The following is a 20,737-nucleotide window of genomic DNA, read 5'->3' as shown; positions in this document are numbered from 1 at the left end:
TGTAAGACCGTGTCTTAAGCGGAATGTGAGGATGAAGGCGACGACACAGCTGACAGACCCTCAGTTCCCACCCCGGTCCCTGGCCTGACACCTCCTTTTCTGGGGCATCGAGCATCTGCTCGTGGCATCCTTTTTGGATATGTGGTGACAGCTAGATTTAGCTCCATTAGATGATCACCCAGAATCCACAGCCTGAATGATATTTTCCTTAATTTTGGCAGAGTCTTTACGTGAGCCTGGAAGAGACCCAGGTAAGAAATAAACCAGACTTCTAGCTTTGGACCATCAAAATGCACTCTGTCCTAGATAGCACTGTGAGTGCAGTACCTGGCTGGAGAGCTGCCCCACTTCCCTGCGTTGGGATGATCCTAGTTGGGGACCTCAGTCTTCTCCCAACACCGACTCGGACTTCCTGGGTCACCTCTAGTGGCCCATCCAGTTTCTTCACTGCCCTATTTCTCTACCTGCCAAGCACGGTGGGAGCATTTACCTTCTGCGCCCTGTGTTCTGCCCCAGATCATGGGTGTGCCTACCTCTTGGTAGTTCTTTCCTTCTGGGCATTCAGAGGAAAATGGCGCTCTCCTTCATCCGTAGCCCTAATCCCAGCTAGACTCTCCTTTGGAAGCCAGTGATCTGGGAATTAGTACTTCATTAAATCTTCCCCACTCTCAGATTATCCTTCAACGGAGACTTATGTGTTCTTTGACTGGCCCATTTCCTGGATAGATATAATAAGGGGTTTCCAGGAGCCCCCAGACTGGCTGGGCTATGAGGACAAAGCCATAGTAGACGGATAATCTCTGTTGTGGAGAAGAAACTGGTATCGCTAGGGCTCTCTGTGAGTTCACATGCTGAATTCTATCCTAGGAGTGTGGCCCAGCCATGGTAAATGGCTGTACAGGCAGGAGGAGACTGGTATTGTATTGTATTGATTGTGCAGTCGCATCCACAGCACTTAAGTGCTCTAGATACTGTCCTAAGTGCTTTACGCATACTCATTAGTCCTCACAACAACCTGAGGGGGTAATTATTATTATCTCCAATTTATAAAACCGAGATGCACAGAGGTTAACTTAACTTGCTTGGTGTTACATAGCTAGTGAGCAGGAGAGCCATGGTTCAAACCCGGACGGGCTGGCCTTGGAATCTGCTACATAGGAAAAAAAGAGTGGAACTCTGACTAAGGAATCCAGAATCCAGAATTTAGTTCCAATAGGGCTGCTGCCTCCCTAGGAAATTCGGCCCCATGTTCTTCCCCCTCTTGCTGGTCCTAAGCTTATTCACCCATGAAAAACATCACCCACTAAAGAAACAAACGATTTTTGCAAAATGTTGGCATGTGCGTGAGCAGCGCTAGGTGTGACGGCGATAAGAGGGAGCCAAGGAACGGATCTGGGTTCTGGTCCTGCCTCTGCCACCTACTTTTTCCTGTGTGTGACACTGACATGTGGTCTCTGCTCTTTGAGCCTCAGTTTCCCTGGCTGTTCCAGATAATCTCTGGGTTTTCCTCTCGCTGTCACAACCTGTGGGCTCTTGGTCATTGCTTTGTCTGGGTTCAGTCCACTCACAGCAACCTCTGTCATTGATGTTTATCACACTATGACTGGGCCCATGGCCCCATGCTTAAATTAAGTTGAGGAATTGAGTAGTTGGGAATGAGGGGAGATTAAGGGGAGAGAAAACTCTCAGTTTCTGAATTTGCTCCCCTGTGATGCATGATCTAACAAGAGATAAGCTTCCTTCCATCCACTGGAGTCCAGCTGGGAGACCTGTATGCTTTTGTGGGAGGAGCACAGAGGTGAATTTGGGCATTGGCTAAAACTTCTGACCCCCACTCTACCACTAACTAACCCACTGGGTCACCACGATTGGGTTTCCTCAAGTGTAGGAATGTCTACCTTGTAGAACTGGAAACTGGAATGATTAGCGAAATAAAAATGGAATATATATACATACTCTAGCCCAGCATTGGGCACATGGAAGGTGCTCTCGTCTCTTTAGAGAAGAGGGAGCAAGGAGGATGATCCTGGTTAGTGGGGGTGCCCTCTCCCTGCCCTTTGGAGCTTTTCAGTTACCCTTGGTGTCTATTCTGGGTGCTGGTGGCTGTGAGTTGTGAGACCACGTTTCCTATGCTAGCTGATTAGCTCCCAGAGGAGGACAGAATGGAGGTCCCCAAAAGACCTGTTCTGTGAAGCAGCACTCTTTTTCTCTGGTGGTGGGAAAAGGATGGAAAAGAGGGATCTCTTGGGCCATGTGCCAGTCTTCCCCTGATGCCCAGGAGGAGCTCAAGGAGGCTCTGTGGAGGCTAGGGAGGCGGCTTGTCACCCGCCGGAGGGAGTGGGGAGGGGGGGCGCCAGGACTGTGGCGGCAGCGACAGCGGAGGTCAGCGGGGGAGGAGGAGGGCTCTGTCAGTCTCCTCGGGAGAGGGTGGTGAGGACAGGCTGCAGGGAGGTAGAGGGAAGAAAACTTTTGAAGTGAGCACAGATTATGAGCCTGGAGGGAGGGACCCGGGGGGAAGGGGGTGGGGACCGAAAGAGTAGGAAGAAGTGGGAGGAGGGAGGGCGACAGACAGGGAGTCAAAAGCGGGGTGGGAGCGCAACTGGCAGGCTGAGAGCCCGAACGGTGGGCGGCGGAGGAGGCGGCCAGGAGCCGAGGCAGGCGGGAAGCCCGCGGACATTCCAGAAAGGAGGACGAGGAGAAGGTAAGGACGGACTTGCTTTCCAGAGATGAGACGACCCTTGCCGGGAGAGCCTTGAGTTCCAGGCTGGAGAGCAACAAAGCTCCTTCTCTGTCCCTGGGGGCTTGCCCCCTACTCCTGGCTAGTCCCTGCGCCCCTGAGGTTGTGAAGCAGCAGATGAATGACACTTGATTTATAAGGAGTGCTAGAAGTGGGAGGGGAGGGCCCTTGCCTTGGGTCTGGACTTGTGGCTCCAGGGGCATCTTCCAAGCTGCGCGGCAGTCCATCTCCAAGAACTTTGGTTAAGACGGAATTGGCCCTTTAAAAAACAAAACCATCACTGTTTTACGACGCTTCCTCTAAGCTTGGAATCTTTTTTGAAATGCTTTCCACAGCAGCATCTAGGGGAGTGTTTTGATTTCCACCCCCCTAAGGCATGTTGGGTGGTTTAAAAATATTCCCTGCTTAGTTTCCTGCAGAGTATCATGTCCCTGCTGGCCTGCCACTCGCTGTCACTGTCGGAGGAGAGAGGCTGGTGAGCCCCCCAGAGTGGAAGCGGGAGGAGGTGCCCACCGAAGGTCCCCTTTCCTCCTGGGTGCGGGGCCCCTTAGCCTCTCTTCTGAGCATGTGGCAAAAGAACCCCGACTTGGGGGTCGAGATGCCCGGGTTCTGGTGCCCTGAGTGGCTGTGTGTCTTTGGGCCAGACACTTCCCCCTTCTGGGCCTCAGTTTCCTCATTTAGAAAATGAAGGGTCTGAAGTAGAATGATCCCTCCGGTCCCATTCAGCAGGAACATTGTACAAGGTTATGATTCCTTTGGCTCAAATGCACCTGGGAACCTTGAAAAAGGAAAGCTTCACATGAGGGTTTTACATCTTTCCTGTGCCCTTGCTCAGTTTTAACTTGACCCCCGCCTTCCCAGTGTCACATCATAATGGAGGGATTCCTGGTTTTTACTCCTTGGCGTCTCACAAGGCTCTGGCACATGGGGTCCGACTGGCCGGAGAAAAGGCAGGACAGAGTGAGGAGCACTGGACAGGGAGTCAGGAGACCCAGGAGAAATCCAGCAAAACTGGAGAGGAGACAGCAGCCGGCGTGTGGAGGTGCAGCCGGAGGTGCAGCCCCTCTGTGTGCCAGCTGGTGTGGGCTCACCACCGGGGACACGAGCTGGTGTTTATAGGCAGCCCCGCCTGACTTTCATTGTCAGCGGGCCCTCATCTTTTCTACCCAATGCCCCCAGAGTCCCAGCCCGGCCCAAGAGCCTGATTCACTGCTCTCTAGGGACAGCTCTGAACTTTCCACCTTCCGGCAGGTTCCCCAGTAGGCTGTTTAGAGCCTACTCCCCTGGCTGTTCCTCCAAGGAGCAGTCCTCTGACACGGCTCGGCTCGCAGAGCAGAGAACACCAGGAGGTGTGTCCCCGGCTTCCACACCGGTGCCCTCTGGCCACACTCCCACCCAGAGCCATGAAGTTCATAGAGACATGGTAGGAGCACAATCATACTGTCCTGCTTTGCCTTTGAACCCCATGGACGTTCTCGCCGAGCTCCTGAGACGGGTTCTTGTCTGTTAGCTGCCTCACTCCTGTCCCCTGTCCTGCCATTGGCTAAAAGTCCTAGGCCATGAGGACTGGAAGAGGTCTCTCAGATTTCCCGTCACCTTTTTCGACTGATGGGGAAAACGAAGCCTAGGAAAGGAGGGTGACCTCTGAGGGCTGACGCAGTGAGTCAGGCCAGTTTGCTTGGGAGAACATCCAAGCTTGCTCATGCCAACCTCGGCCCCTTCGGACTCTGTCCTCAGCTGTTTTCTGAGCTTCCATTTCTCTCTAGGCCTCCCTGCTTCTTCCATTTAAGCATCTCTACAGTCCTGTTTTCCAGCAGTGACACCCACCTGCCCACCTGCACCTCCTCATCTCTGCGGGCCGCCGGGGGCGGGGCGGTGCGCAGTGCAGGGTTCTGGGCTCTGGCTGCCGGCGGGGGCTGCCACCGTGCAGCTTGGCCTCTTGGAGCCTGGCTGATCCCACCGCATCAATGGAAGCAGGACAGGGAGGCTGTCTGCCTGGATCCGGCAGGAGACCCGTAGTCTTCAGGGCCAGGGAGACCCAAGGCCCGGGCTTAGCTCCCTGTGTCAGGGAAGACCTCCCCCACCTGGGATTCTAACAGTTCTCTGTGCCAGCTGGCCCCAAGGATTAAGCTGACCGAAGGGAAGAGATGCCCATTTTTCCAGGAAAGCTTCAGGGCTCCTAGAAAAGAAACTGACTCCTTGTCTCGAGTCGGAAGCTGCTGTTCTTGGAGAATGACAGCTTGAGTCCCCTTTGTGATTCACTTGTTTCTGGATATTAGCAAATAAAAAAAAAAAATCAGCTTTCAACAATCCACTCACGTTCATAAGGAAAGGGAGTCAGGAGGTCTCAGAATCAGAGGTATTGAAACAGCGCAGAGAGAAGGTAGAATTTAACTCAGAGTCACATTTGGGCTAGAATTTCAGCTGTGTGACCTAGGGAAATTTATTTAATGTCTCTGAGCCCCGGTTTCTTCATCTGCCTAAGAGGTTAATAAATGCCTTCCTTGTAAGGTTTTATGAAGATTAAATAACATAATGTACAGATTTCCCCCACTACCAGAAAGTTTGTTTTAGGCCACTTCAACTTTTACAAGAGACCTACATTATAGTGTCTGTTTCACTGATGGAAATCCGAAAGAGGATTTATTTTCTTTAAGCTTACTTATTTATTTTTTTAAGTTTATTTGTTTATTTTTTTAAAGTTTATTTATTTATTTTGAGAGAGAGAGAGCAAGTGGGGAAGGGGGGAGAGAGAGAGAGAGAGAGAGAGAGAGAGAGAGAATCCCAAGCAGGCTCAGCACTGTCAGCATAGAGCCAGATGCGGAGCTCAAACCCACGAACTGTTCAGATCATGACCCGAGCCAAAATCAAAAGTTGGCTGCTTAACTGACTGAGCCACCCAGGCACTCCCCAAAAGAGGATTTATACTTATGTCAAGGTCATTGCTTCTTCGCTTTACACTATTTTGGCCTACAGATGGTTTCATAGAAGCCCTCTACCTTTTTGGATAGTGGGGGAAACCTGTATTTAAAATGGCTATTATATATTAAGTGCTCAATGAACAATAGAACAATAGGGTAGAATCCGGATCACCTGGTCCTCAGCCCGTTTCTTTGAACTACCTCTCATTTTATGTAAAAGCCTTTCTACACGGAAGGCTCATATTGGCAAATAATTCCGAGGAAGAACCGCTTGGTTTTTACGACCACAGACTTTTTTTCTGGGACTACTTGTGCTGACCTCTAAGCTGGGGGTCAGAAACTCTAGCTTTGCCTTCTGGCTCTGCCACTAACTTGCCACACTATCACAGTTGGTCAAGTCACAAACTCCCCGGATGTTCTCACCTAGAGCTAGAAGGGCCTTAGCAACCATCCAGCTCAACTGCTTTCTTCTCTACACGAGCCAACTAAGGCTCAGGGAGGGGACACGTCTCATCTAGAGTCACAGAGAAACAGCCGGGATTGAAAAGAGGCCCTCTTTCAAGGCTCTTGTTCAGAGATAACTTCCAGGACCTTAATCCAACCTGGCATCTTCATCGTTCAGAACCTCAGAAGAGGGCAGATTTAGTGAGGGGTCGGGATGGCCCTTCTAGACTATCACCTATTTATTTCCCTTCGAAGTAGAACTGAGCCAGCTTCAAACCTACCCTGTGGATGTGCCTTTGGCTTGGTTGGTGAGCAGCTCCAAAAGAGCTGCAGTTTCTCAGAAGGCAGGAATTACATGAAGCACACGTTTTGTAATGTGACCTCCAATGGAGTCCATCCCTAGACCCAAAGGCTTGACTTAAGAGAAAAGTCTGGAGGCAGGCCGGACCTATTTCAAGAACGAGAGAGGCCTGATCTGAGTGGGGCCCTGTACCTCCCTTCTTCTCCACGCTTGCCCCCGGGGGTCTGCACACCCAGTGAAATAATTAACTTACAGTGAAATGAATATCCTTCCCATCGCCCATGTTTTCCTCGCCTCTGACGGTCACCTACCCCACCCGGTGCTACAATGAGGGTCCCTGTGAATCACTGTAACCGGCCGGCTGCACTGCCGAAGTCTGTGTCAGGTTGACTAGTTGGGTCATGCCAGAGAGGAGTTCTTACTGGAAATGTCAGAAACGAAGACAAGGGCCTCACCTTCCCGAGGGCCTACTATGTGCCAGATATTGTTCTAGGGGCCTCCACACATCCACGTATTGTTTAACCCCCACAAGGAAACAGTCCCGTTTTTCAGATGAGGAGGAAAGCAGGAGGCTGAGTGGCTTGCCTAAGGGCTCACAACTGGAGCGTGGAGGCAGGGTTCGAATCCCACCATTTCGCAGGAAACGTGAGGCCCACTACCTATTTTTGTTTCCGCTGTTCTTGTCACGATTTGACATCAATGGAGCACCAAAGCCTGTTGTTTGGCCGGCCGAAAACCCGGCAGTAGACACTGCTGCAGCCAAGAGCACTTAGTGGCTAAAAAAGGAAATAACTTTCTATATGTGAATTCTGGCCAAATGGTGGCAGATGCTGAAGAGTCTGGGAATCCTGAGAACTGGGGGCCGAGGGCTTCGATGGAATCGTTCATTCTAGGAACAGCATATGCAAGGGCTGGCCAGCCAATAAGCCAGAGGCTAACAGCAGAAACCCTGAGCCTCTTCTGGGAAAGTGGGAAGAGCCCTGCTCAGGGAGTTAAGAGACTAGATAGAGTTCTGGTCATAGGTTTGTCACCAGCTGTCAGTGCTGGGGCCTCTTTGCTTTGCTTTCCCTTTGAGAGACACAGAGCGACGGTAGGCTTTGAGTCAGGCAGACCAGCTGCCAAGTCCCTTAGGCAGCATTTGCTACTGGTGTGACTTTGTACAAGTCACTTGACCTCTGAGCCTCAGTTTTCTCAGCTGTAAAATGGGATCATAGCTACTTTCCTACCAGAGTTAACAGAAGGGCTAAAGGTATAGTTGTAAAATGCTTCACACGTGGAAAACTCTCAACTGAGTGGTACCTGTTATCGCTATTCTGAACTTTCCTGGAACCTGGTCTTCAGCTGGTATAAAAGTAAGGGATTGGTTTTGATTGATGTCTAGATTCCTTTTGGCTCTACCGTACTATATGAATCTATGACAAGATGGTGGAAATAATAAAGAAATGTAAGCATCCCATAAATTCAATTTTCATTAATACCTGCATAGGTTTTAATCAACCTTTTGGGGGTAATTAATAAGGACCTCCAATATTTCATTGTAGTTGAATGTCTCCATTTGCCACTACCTCCCATCCACCTCTTACAAATATTTCTTCTTCTAACAGTTTAAGAAGAAAATTACTTATCCCGGCATAATTCTCCTTCCCCACTTTGCCTGCTCCCTTCCACCCCCGTGGCTTTGAAACAACTGTCTGCCAGTAGAGTGTTTCTGAGCGACCCTCTCTGTCCTTGTTAGAATGAAAATAATGAAATGGAGAGAGCGGTTAATTATCTGCCGTTGGCTGGAGTCGAAGGGAAATTAAAGTGACACTTCATCTCCTCCATCTGTCTCCTTCTTCTCTCTCATCTCTGTCTCCCTCCCCCCTCTTTAGTGATCAAGCTTCAGGGGTGTAAGCCCCCTGCCCCAGACTTCTGAGAAGGTTGCCCACACTGCCCAGCTCAATAGCTGTAGCTGTATTACCCACATGGTTATTTCCCCAGAGGCCAAAGAGGCTGCCCCAAACCCAAGTCAGGAAAACAGTGGAAATTCTAAATGTGAGAATTACCCCCAAGCACTTAGAACTCAACTCTCGATTCTAACAGTCACTTTGAAAACATCCCTGCAGCGCTCACCTTATGTAAAAGTGGCCAGCCTCTGACTGGTAAGGATTTTTGGAGAAAGGAACTCTAGGTGATTAGATAGACTCCAGCACAGTTGTGAAGACAGGCAGGGGTATTGCTGTCAGACAAGGCCAGAGCCAGTTTTGGTGTCAACTCCTCTGCTTACTGGCCAGTCTTCCTCGAGTGACCTTGCTCAGTCAACCTCCCCCAGCCCGGATAAAAGGAGGGGGATAATCCCCACTTGCCCAAGTTGTTGGGACAATCAAATGAGAAAACGCATGTCAAGAAACTTGCAAAATGTCTGGCACATAGAAAGGTCTCAGTAGCTTTATGTTATTATAATCATCATCGCCTAGACTGAAAGTTTGATTGTTGTGTCACTTGAGGTAAACTAGAAAATGGAGCTGAGCATCTCCAAGGGTAATAAAGATTGCTGATCTGGCTGAAGATCAAGACCACTTTCTAATGCAATCCTCCCTGTATCTCTGCATTTTAGTGAGAAACTGTGGAGGGGGAGGAAGGGGAAATCACAAAGACGTGCACTAATGAATAAGGGACAAAAGGGTTTTGAGATGATGGTCATGCTTGGTGCTTTACTTTATAAAGCCACCCTTGATGTCGGCACAGCACAGGAGTCCCATAAACATTTTCTGAACTGAGCTGCACTGATGTGGCATTATGTCCAAGGACCCTTTAAGTGAGGCCCCGCGGGTCCTTTTACAACAGAATTCTCTTCATTGGGAAACAAGTCAGCCCTGCTCTGTGCCACATTCCACTGTTTGGTGAGCGGAATTATAGCATGGGCCAGAGTGCTGTTATTATTACCATGAATAACAACCTTTATTGAGAACTAGAGATCTGTCAGATAATGCCCCGAACATGTGTCGTTGTCCAGAATTAGACTCAGGCTCTGCAGAGTGGTCTTATAATCTAATTTTGACAAACTTGGGTGAGCTTCCCCAGTGATCTGTGGGGAGGAAATGGAGAAGAAACAGTCCATGGTGAGCAGGTACATCCAGTCCTGCTCTCAGCGAAGCAGAGGGCTCTGTCACCGACAGACAGAAGGAAGGCTCAGGGGCTGCTGTCTCCCTGGTGTTCTGGTCACCACAGCCATTGTGCAGGTGCCCCAAGGTCACCCTCCCAGGGAGTCCCTCTACTGGCATCAGGTGTTTCAAGTGAGCTGAATGCTGTAATTCATTCACTGTGGTTGATTTTTAAAACTACATGAATTAACCTATCAGGTGCCAGGCACAATGTCAAGCACTAAGAGGAAAGAGTGGGTAGGGGGATTTTAGCGGGAGGATACAATGATGAACAGATACGGGCCTTTTCTTCAAGGACCTCAGGGTTGAGTTGGAGAGATAACACACAGCCAATAGAGCACATAATTCTCATTACGTGTTTGAAACCCCAGTGACTTTACAGTTCAGTCTGAGGCCCAGCTTCTGACTTGGGGTTGGGGTGGGGGCACAGAAATGAGAAGGCAACTGTTACGTGTGGCTCCACACGACAGGATTAGAATCAATAGAAGGAAGAGAATTTTCAAGGAATCCCCATGGTAGCTTCTTGCTCTCTTGCAATATGCTTTCTTGAGCAGGAGAGACAGGGTGCTGTTTCAGCAGGGTGCTGGGTGGCACCTGTAACCTGCAGCCTACCTAGTTTATGCTACAGCCACTACTAAAGGACAGCAGGGTGATTATTGACTGTGCCGTGCCTTATGTCCCCACCTCATCTGAGGGCTGTGTCCCATTAGGGTCTACCCACAGGAGCAAGTCATGTATGAAAAACATGGTCTATCATAGGGGTTGAGAACTACTCTAAACTCCTAGGCATGGCCTCCAAAGCCCTCCATAACCTGCCCCCACCTATTCTTTAGACTCTACCTCCCCTGCTCTGCTCATTGTCCTCTAAAACCATGCTGCTTTTCACTTGGTAGATTTGTTCCTGTGGTTGCCTTTGTCTGGGATGCCCCCCACCTCCTCCCCTCCACAAATGTCACCTCCACTTAACTCCTACTCAAGGGTTGCCTCTTCTGGGAAGCCTGGTGTATTTGCACGTTTGGTTGTGTCTGTATCCGTCACCAGACAGTGAGTTCCTTCAACATTGAGTCTTACTGATCTTTGGGGCCCTAATTGTGAGGGTGAACTGAATTATACTTTCCCATAATCCCCTCAGCACCCCACCCACTGCTGGTCACATCAAGGGAGCATCATAAATATTTTCTTGTTTGCCCAAAAGCTGGCCCCCAGGCCTTATCACTAAATGGTAGTCGAGTCTCAAATAACTCACTGCCCCAGGGTGAGAAGAAGCTTTTGAAGTACTGAAGGGGGAGACATAAGAATCGATGGGCTCTACCCTTGGAAGGAAGATGGAGGGAAGCGTTCTGGTGTGCACCAGACTTGACCAGAAACTCAGTGGTCTAGGTTCTGTCTCCATTTGTCTTCATCTCTTCAAGCAGGTCTTTTAGCTTCTGTAGATGTCTCCTTCTCTGCACAACAGAGGCGACAGTCATCACCCCACAAAGTGGCTCTGAGGATTCCTCTGTTCCGCAATAAAAATTGAGGGTCTATATGTTCTGATGGTATTCAATTGTGAACAAAAAACAAACGTGGTCCCGCACTCTTGGAGTCAACAAGAGAAGGTAGGAGAAGCATGTTTTGAACTGTGTAGGGTTTTATTTTTTCTTGCTGGACTTAAGGAAGATTTGATCCTCCTTTTGATCACTCTGTAATCTTACTGCTAGATGAAGCATTTTTTTTTTTCAATCATTAAGAAAGCATTTATTATGGGGGCACCTGAGTGGCTCCGTTGATTAAGTGTCTGATTTCAGCTCAGGTCATGGTCTCGTGGTTTGTGGGTTCAAGACCCATACTGGGCTCTCTGCTGTCAGTGCGGAGCCAGCTTTGGATCCTCTGTCTCCCTCTCTCTGCTCCTCCCCTTCTCAGAAAACAACAAAATAAAACAAAACAAAACACCAAAAATAAACAAACAAGAAAGCATTTATTATTTACCTAACGTGAGAACCTAATGCAATAAGAATACAAAGTAGAAGACAGGGCTTTTGACTTGGAGAAATCTGTTACTCATTTGAAGGGAAAAGCTGTTAAATCCTTGAGGGCAGGACTCTTGCTTGATGTTATTGGATCAACAGACATCACTGAGGGCCCAGTAAGTGCCAGGTCTGGTGTCTCTTAGATATAATTTTCAGTACCCAGAACAGTGGTAGGCACATAGAGGGGACTCAAAAAAGTACTTGTGGGTGACTGATAGAAAATTTTGGAAAATCAGTGTAAGGCAGCATATAAGTAAGAATGTACCCTACAGGCTGAACAGTAATTTAGAGTCTTTAGAGTTCAGGAGACATCAAAGAGGGCTGGGATCAATTTGAGGAAAGACTTCTCCATTTCTACCTAGATCTGTGGGGTCATAGGAAAAGGTCCTGGCTATGAGCTTTTGTTAACCCAGGTTGCTCCAATTTGGTTTTCTTTGAAAACACTGGCTGTGTAGGAAGGCAACAATGCTAACACTGGACTGGGAATGTAGGTACCTGAATTTTGTGTGTAGCCACGTAATACACAAAGTAGGGGAATAAAATGATTCCTGCTCACTATACACAAAAGCCTTCCTTTGGCCCTTTCCCTCTTATCTAAGCACCATGTCACTGTTACCAAGCAAGTTCCCTGGTGACTCTTCCAAATGTTTGCTCTGTCCCAGGATATGACACGCATAGAGAGGATGTTGAAGGTTTTGGAGTGAAGAAACTACAGAGTTGGGATGTTCTCATCTGGCTTCCAGGGACCATCTCTTTTGCCTTGGGGATTTCAGTTGTATCAGTTGCAAAAGGCTGTAGAGTTCAATTATCCAGGGTTCCTCAGAGGGTCCTGACCTAACGAGGCCCTCCCCAACTCCCTAAGCCAGAGCCAACTCCCCCGAGGTGTTCCCAGAGCACACTAAACTTTCTTAATGTTAACACACATCATGCTTTATTGCAATTATGTGTTTGGTCTCTCCCCTTCATTAAGGGATATGAAGGCAGTTAAGTTCAGTAAAAGCAGGGACTCCTTATTTGTCTTTTTAACTGCTGTGTCTTAAGGGTCTTGTATGATACCTGGTAACCACTCCTATTAAATGGATGAATGAGGGGCGCCTGGGTGGCTCAATCGGTTAAGCCTCCGACTTCAGCTCAGGTCACGATCTCGCAGTCCGTGAGTTCGAGCCCCGTGTCGGGCTCTGGGCTGCCGGCTCGGAGCCTGGAGCCTGCTTCCGATTCTGTGTCTCCCTCTCTCTCTGCCCCTCCCCCGTTCATGCTCTGTCTCTCTCTGTCTCAAAAATAAATAAACGTTAAAAAAAATTTTAAATGGATGAATGAAAGGGAAGGACTTCGTAGGTAGAGAGGAAAGGAGCTAAGACAAAGAGAGGTGAGAAGGTGTGGGCCATGTATACTCCCCATTTGTGAGTGGGGAGTTGTGTAGCCTAAGTATTGGGTATGTGAGCGGAACGGGGAAAAAAGGATGTAGCTGTGCTGTGGAGGATCTCAAGTTGAAGTTAAAGGGTCTGAACTTCATAAGCAGTAGGAAGCCAGTGAGGATCACAGCTAAAGCAGTGAGGTGTATTATTGCCATTGTATTTGATAGAATTTATTCATGGCATGGGCAGCTTCCTTTGCCCCTTCTGACACACTTCCTGCCAAGAAACGGATAATAGTCTACAAAACATTTTGTATGCTGTACACCCAGTAAACTCAATGACTATCTAATCTACATATTTCTTTGGCTGAGTCCCCCCCAAAAGGACCCAGTGTAGCTGGGAAACTGACTCTCATATTATAAACTGAGCAACTGGTACATGGTAGCAGCTTTACGTTTCTCTGACCTCGCCTAAGTCATCCAGGAAGTCGCAGATGCTCAGTCCCGTCACCTGTTTGCGGCCTCCAGGGCACATGGAGTCAGCGTCACCCCTCCACCTCGTCAGCTAGTTTCTGTTTTTCCCTCCCCACGAGGGAGCCTACCTGATGTAACCGGCTTTCTCCTGTTCCACCGCGCTTTCTTTCTTCCAGGTGGGATCCCTTGCACTGCAAGTGAGGGGGGCAGCAGTCAAGCCTCTTGGCAGACCAGACCAAAGCGTCACATTCTTTGCCCGGGGGACTATTTTTAGATCTCCTGGGGGACATGCAAGGAATGAGCGACACAAAAGATCAAGGGGAAAGTCTTCAGGGACTGAGGGCAGTTTGGAAAACTTGCCCCAAATTTTGGAAGGATATGACATTTGTTTCTAGTTTTCCTTTTGTGTCTTTCTTATTTCCATTTCTGTTTCCCTTTCACTTTCTCCCCCTCTGCTCTTCCATCTGTTCTTTGTAATGCAAATCTCTTCTTTCTTCTCCTTCCCCCTCCTTCTCCATTCTTGTTCTTTCTTACCGGTTCCCTTGCTAGTAAAGTCTGCCTTTTATTCTTTAGTTTTTATATAGGAAGGACTGTGCTAAGTGCTTTTTATACATCACCTCATAACACTCTATGAGATAAATAACAGTATCCTCATTTTGCAGATGGGAAATTGAGATACAGATCCAGTAGCTTCTCCAAGCTCAGTGGTATTTAGGGATTTGAACTCCACTGAAGTAACCCCCAAACTGCCTTCTCTTAACCACTACGCGGTCTTTCCTTTTCCATTCCCAACTCCCTCCGGTCCTTTCCCTCTTTTTGCTCCTCCTCTCCCCTTCTCTCCTTTCCCATGTCTCCCCCACCCGCCCCACTTTCTCTCCCTCCCCTCTCTCAGACACTCAGCACATCCTGGTCCCGGCACGTGTGTGGATGACCCTGAAGGTGCTGAACACTAGGCACGTGCCTAGAAGAGATGACAGATCATTCAAACTCTTATCTAATCAGCCATTTTCCTTTTGAGCAAACGCTCCACAATTTTCCACATTTGGAGGCTAAGGGAGGGGGGGACCCTTCACCACCTAAGGGAAAGGGCAGATGTCTGATCGCAAGCCAGAGGAAAGGCCTCAAGACCTGGATGGGTCTTTGATATGGAGGGGAACAGAGATAAAGCCCTTTACACTCATGTGCGGACTCTCAGGGGTGGGCAGCAGAGGCCTGGCAGAAGACAGGGCCAGGAGGCTGGTCTCTGTCAAGGAGATTCCAACTCAGGAGTCCAGGGAGCCTGCATCATGAAATATGGCACCCCACCCTGTCCTCCCTCGTATGCATAAAGAATGTTCAGATAGGAACCAGGGGCACATCGGCAGTAAAGATGTGAAGGTCAAGGTTTGAACTTGACAATCTCTAAGATGCCAGTAGATTCTGAGGTTCTGTCCTTCCAAGAAGGGAATATTTATGTTCGGTTCCCTCCTTTTCTTTTCTCATTATAATATCTTATCACTCTGTTGATTAGGATTGTTTAGAGACTTCGGCCATAAGGACATTTATTACTCATCAAGTAAGAATTCTGGAGGTAGGAGATTCAAGGGTTGATTCAGAGGCCTCAGGATATTGGTTGGCATTTCTGAGAATCTTTGGACAGCTTCAGACATCTTGACTCACACAGGCCTGTCCACACAGGAGGTAGTGGGGGTGGGCGAGACCTCCAGCGAGGTTCCCTCCATTTACTGGGGAATGGAAAAACAGTTTCTAGAGCACTCCCTCTACATTAGACTCTCCTCATACCTGGCTGACCAGATCTCACTGCAGTGGAGACTGAGAAGTGAAATCTGGCCTTTTTACCCTGCTACAGGGATGCGGCCAAGGAATAGGGAATTGGTTTGCTCCTGGGTAGGGAACACCAGAGCTTGCCACCCCTCCTTCATTCACTCAACTAAGATTTACTAAGCACCCACTCCGGGCTAGGCTCTGGGACAGGTGATGATGATACAGAGGAAAAGGCAATCTCTGTTCTCAAGGAGCCCCTACTGGAAGAACGCAGACAGGCAGAGGACCACAAAACAAGATGGCAAGTGCTAGGAGGGAACTGAGTGTCCTCAGGGCCACCACAGGAGCAGAAGAGGCTCAGCTTGAAGGATCAGGGAGCTTGGAGGGAGCCCTGACTGGGTTAAAGTTCTAAAGGGTTAATAGGATTCAGCTAGGGGTGAGGGGGCATGTGGCTGGGAAGAGGGCATCTGGGAATCTTCTAGGATATGGAACCAAAGGCACTCATGGGGACAGACAGGAAATAAGGCCGAGGAAGCAGGCAAGGGCCTGAGGAGAGAAGGTTTTGTTTGGGGCATTTATTCTGGATTTGAGGAGGAGCAGGTCTGGGCATGGGTGCCTTCTGAACACGGGAGGATAGGCCGAGCTGTATGGTTGCAGTGGCCGCACCACACTGAGGCATAGCAGGTGGGCACGAACCCAAGCGCTCATCTGCAGTGCTTTTCGCTGGTGTGACCCAACACGTTTTTGTTTGCCACCTCCCAAGACAGCTGGGCCATGTCCGAAGACGAGAGAATGCGTCCTAAGAGGCCAGACTTGCCGCCCCCTCACCTACTCCTTCCCCTTCGCCCAGTTCTGCCTTCTGGAGCCAGAATAATTCTTTTTCACCCCAGAGCCGTTCAAACCTATGGAACATTTGAGTTATGATTCCCAACATGTCATATACCTCAACTCATTTAACCCTCAGGACACTGACGTAGCTATAGTCTATCCCCATTTTACAGACAAGGAAGCAGACTCAGTGAGGCAGATGGCCAGCCTCGTGATGGCAGAGACCAGTCCTGTGTGTTTTCCACTTCACCAGCATTTCTCCAGGCGTGGCCCTTGGACAGCCAGCCTCAGAACAACCTGGACTGCTTGGGGCAAATTCTGATCCCGGGGGCCACCCCAGACCTCTTGAAGTAGACTCTCTCGAGGTAATAGCACAAAATCCACACCGTAACACACTCCTCAGTCGATTTCCAGATCCATTCAAGTGCGGGAATCACACTTGAATCTTGCTAACACAACCATTTTTAATCTTCTCTTTCCTTTTATCTTTTGCTGGCCTGGAAAAAAAAAAGAGAGAGAGAGAGAGAGAGAGCTTTTTAGGTGAATTTGACTCCTGAGTTGTCCTTTTTTAAAGAACACATTGGCACGGACCGGTGGCATCCCAGAGCATGACTGGACCCTCGAGACTCTGCAAGCCTCCCTCTCTTTTTCTCTCTCTTTCTCTGCCCCATTTGCAGAAGTCTTGGTGGCTGTCCCCCACTGAGCCGGAATGGGTGACTGGAGCTTCCTGGGAGAGTTCCTGGAGGAGGTACACAAGCACTCCACGGTGATCGGCAAGGTCTGGCTCACCGTCCTCTTCATATTCCGCATGCTGGTGCTGGGCACGGCGGCCGAGTCATCCTGGGGGGACGAGCAGGCGGACTTCCAGTGTGACACCCAGCAGCCCGGCTGCGAGAACGTCTGCTACGACCAAGCCTTCCCCATCTCGCACATCCGCTACTGGGTGCTGCAGACCATCTTCGTGTCCACGCCGTCACTCGTGTACATGGGCCACGCCATGCACACCGTGCGCATGCAGGAGAAGCGGAAGCTGCGGGAGGCCGAGAGGGCCAAAGAGGTCCGGGGTGCTGGCTCTTACGAGTACCCCGTGGCCGAGAAGGCAGACCTGTCCTGCTGGGAAGAAGCGAATGGAAGGATTGTCCTCCAGGGCACTCTGCTCAACACCTATGTCTGCAGCATCCTGATCCGCACTACCATGGAGGTGGCCTTCATTGTGGGCCAGTACCTCCTCTACGGGATCTTCCTGGACACCCTGCACGTCTGCCGCAGGAGCCCCTGCCCCCACCCTGTCAACTGTTATGTCTCCCGGCCCACAGAGAAGAATGTCTTCATCGTCTTTATGCTGGCGGTGGCCGCACTGTCCCTCTTCCTCAGCCTGGCTGAGCTCTACCACCTGGGCTGGAAGAAGATCAGGCAGCGCTTTGCCAAATCTCGGCAGGGCACGGCTGAGTGTCAGCTTCCTGGTCCGATTGCCGGCATAGTCCAGAACTGCACACCACCCCCTGACTTCAATCAGTGCCTGGAGAATGGCCCTGGGGGGAAATTCTTCAATCCCTTCAGTAACAAGATGGCTTCCCAGCAGAACACAGACAACCTGGCCACTGAGCAAGTGCAAGGCCAGGAGCAGATTCCTGGGGAGGGTTTCATTCACATCCGTTATGCCCAGAAGCCTGAGGTACCCAATGGAGCCTCTCCAGGCCACCGCATCCCCCATGGTTACCAGAGCGACAAGCGCCGTCTCAGCAAGGCCAGCAGCAAGGCCAGGTCAGATGACCTATCAGTGTGACGCTTTAGTGCGGGGGAACCAGGACCAGGTGGGAACAAAAGAGGCTTAGAGAGGGAAGATGTGTCCCTACCGACCCCATCGCTCATTCTCATATCTGTTCTGCTCCTTTTGGGCTCTGGGTCTCAAGGCCATTGCCCATTTATTCCAGAAGGTAGGACCAGGGCTCTGCAAGTGCAGGCAGAGACATGGCTTCCCACCCAGGCTACTGTCCCTTCCCCATCCTCTAACCAGTGTACCTAGAAGACTTTCAGATTCTTTAGTCAAGGGGGTAGAGGAAGAAAAGAGAACTGTGGCAAATCTGGCCTGGGAGGGATAGCCAGAAGGATAAGATGGCTCCCTACATACCAGCCACATACCAGATGGGTTCTCCAAGTTCCTATGGCTTCCTTGACCCTATCACCCTTCTTCCTGCAAGAAAGAGCCCAACGTTCCTAGCCAATAAAGAGCATGAATCAAGGACCTTACATTAGATGCGCTCTTGAATCTGTTGTCTCTGTGGGTCAAACCTTGGAGTGACAATGAGGTGGCCTTGGGCTGCCCTTGGCTGCCCTCCCTCTATCCAGTCTTACTTAAAAAGAGGCCCTTGGAACTTGACCAGCAACCTCAACTTTACAAGTGCTTTGGTATGTACCTCTGGCAAATGTCCCACTTGGTGATGCTGCAAACTTTACTTCTGCCAGGGTGACAACTAACTAGCCCATGGGGGTGCACACTCCCCTAGGGAGCGACTGTGTACACAGGCCCCACTGGAATCCCTGCCACCACCTGTCATCCTGCGGCTCTTTTACAGCTCAACCTGATGATACAAACCATCCCATCCCTCCCTTCCTTGGTTGTTCACTCAGTGCTCCCCTAAAGACCTTATCGACCAGAATGCCCAAGAAGCCGTCGTCCTCTCTCAGATCCTGACCAGATCACCAGCCACAAAGGCCAGTGGAATTTCCCTAGGTCTTATTAAAACAAAGATGGCATTGTGCTTCTCAGATTCCCGTTGGGAAAAAATAATTCTGCTGTGAAGATAAAAGTGAAAAAAAAAAAGAGAGAAAATACTGGAAAACTATTTTTCCCTCCTATTTATTTCCCTTGCTGACTGCCAACTTAAAGTGCCAAGAGGAGGTGTGATGACAGCTATGGAGCCCCCAGATCTCTCTCTCCCTGGAGGGCTTAGCAGGGGCATGGAAGCAGTAAGGGAATCTCCAGCTCTCTTGGCAGGGGCCTCATTTAAGAGCACACAAATTCCTATGTCTCCCTGGTGCTCCTGATGAGGCTGCCAGAAAGCAGTGGGGACTGCAGACTGTGAAAAAGCCCTGCCTTCCCAGGGACTGGCCTGGTTTCTCTGTTCAGTCCATCCATAATGGGTGGTTGCCATTTTGGATGAAGGTAAAGGATGCTCAGAATTGGATACTGAGACTTACAGGGAGATGATTACTTCTTAAAATGCATATGTGTGTGTGTGTGTGTGTGTGTGTGTGTGTGTGTGCGCGCACACGCGTGCCAATAGGGTGGGGAGGGGGAGGGGGAGGAGAGTCTGAAATAAGGAAAGGAAACCTTAAAGGAAATTGTATCTTCCTGCCCTCACCTCCAGATGCCTGGCAGAGGGACTGAACCTCACTGTTTATAGTGGCATTGGCCTATTTAGGTGAGAGTTCGAGGAAGAGGAGGGTGAAGGTTCAGAGGTAGGCTCAGCCTCTGCCCCACTCACCCGTCTCCAGGCCCCTTTGCTTATTGGCTATTGGTGGGTAGAGAGAAGTATGAGGGTAGAGAGTTGGAGGGGACTGACCAGGATGCCATTTAGGGAAGAATGACTGCTCATTCCAGGTCCCTAGACACCTTTTTATCTATTGTCTGGCATTGGCATGAAGACTGTCCAAAACAAAACCGAGAAGACTCTCCTTCCATCTCGAAAATGGGTTTGTTTTGTGAAATGGGTATTATTGGATTAGAAATCCTATGAGATTATCCTTGATGATGGGACTTTCAGTAATGAAACAGGAAATGATATGTGTAGTGTGTCTTAATAAAATTTGGCCCTGCATGTCGCTTTGGTGTCTCTTTCATGCCGCGACCACAAAGAAGGATGGCGGACTTGGTGGGGGAGGGAAGCACTCGGACCCCACCCATCAGCCAGTAATGCAAACAGCTTTGGAGTCCAGCCTGCAAGGGTGAAAATCCCAGCTTCTGATTGACAGCTGGGCTCCAGCAAGCTACTTAATCTTTGAACCTTGGTTTCCTCGTCTGTAAATTGAGCTTTGTAGTATCTACCTTATTGGGTTGTTAAATGAGAGACCGTAAAGAGTTCAACAGAATGCCTGGGAAATAATATCTGTCACTAAATTATAATCATTGATATTGTTGTCATTATTGTCTTTATTATTTTCATTATTGTGTTGAATTCATAGCATCTGAAAACCTGGGATGTCAAGAGATGATTCCAGAACTTTCCCCCCGGAGCTCACAATCTACCAGTTAACTGAGGTGGTCCAATTAACTGAGGTCAAATTAACTCAAATTAACACAGAGGAAACAATTAGAATAGAATTAAATGGGAATTCATTTATTATCAATTCTAAGAACCACAGGCTCCGGGAAGTGAAACACAGGATGAAACGACATGGAACAGGACACTTGGCCTGGGCCTCAAGAGGCTGAGGTTTTAGACAAGTGAAGGCCTCAAGGATGACTCTGAAATGGGTCTTGGTGTTCCTATAGAGATACTGAGGCCCAGGAAATTTCTGTGACAGTGGAGGCTTCTCACTGGCCTCCCTGATTGGGATCACATCGTTTTGGATGAAGAGAAATGGTTCTTGCTCCAAACAAAGGGTCAAGGGACCACCTAGCACTTGACCAACTCCCTCCCCCCGCTCCCCCCAGAGGTCCTATTTCCTAGAGGAAGAAACAAAGGCTGAGAAACACAAACAGAAGAATTCTCTTAATTCCTGGTCAGTGCTGTTCATCAGGGTAGGAAAGCTCATTTGA

General features: G+C 49.4%; 1 protein-coding gene and 1 long non-coding RNA gene across 16 annotated transcripts in view; one reads left to right on the top strand and one right to left on the bottom strand.

The window, feature by feature from the left end:
- LOC113596804 (uncharacterized) overlaps positions 1-20,737 on the bottom strand; it is a 102,780-nt gene that overhangs the window by 23,108 nt on the left and 58,935 nt on the right. For 8 of the 14 annotated variants that reach the window (XR_008295223.1, XR_008295216.1, XR_008295218.1 and 5 more), the window contains one exon: positions 11,483-16,472. The exons of 4 other annotated variants lie outside the window; for them this stretch is intronic. This is a non-coding gene — a long non-coding RNA (uncharacterized LOC113596804). Of the gene's footprint in view, positions 1-11,482; positions 16,473-20,737 lie in introns of those variants that run through there. 2 more of the 14 variants (XR_008295221.1, XR_008295219.1) reach the window with 1 other exon arrangement.
- Positions 2,553-19,800, top strand: GJA5 (gap junction protein alpha 5). Of its 2 annotated transcripts, none has more exons than XM_015084247.3 (2): positions 2,553-2,701; positions 16,653-19,800. In XM_015084247.3, exon 2 carries the CDS (start codon positions 16,685-16,687, stop codon positions 17,759-17,761), a length of 1,077 nt encoding a protein of 358 aa, XP_014939733.2. In that variant the 5' UTR covers positions 2,553-2,701; positions 16,653-16,684; the 3' UTR covers positions 17,762-19,800. The 2 variants fall into 2 exon arrangements, with proteins under 2 accessions (XP_014939733.2, XP_053070694.1); XM_053214719.1 differs by lacking the exon at positions 2,553-2,701 and adding an exon at positions 6,333-11,144.

The sequence above is a fragment of the Acinonyx jubatus genome, chromosome C1, assembly GCF_027475565.1.
Source record: "Acinonyx jubatus isolate Ajub_Pintada_27869175 chromosome C1, VMU_Ajub_asm_v1.0, whole genome shotgun sequence".
Classification (NCBI taxonomy): domain Eukaryota; kingdom Metazoa; phylum Chordata; class Mammalia; order Carnivora; family Felidae; genus Acinonyx; species Acinonyx jubatus.
Note: the sequence above shows the minus strand (reverse complement) of the source record. Positions and strands in the feature narration are given on the sequence as shown.

Bases quoted from the DNA above. Each gene is read 5' to 3' on its own strand.
- GJA5 (XM_015084247.3), top strand. From the start codon at position 16,685: ATGGGTGACTGGAGCTTCCTGGGAGAGTTCCTGGAGGAGGTACACAAG.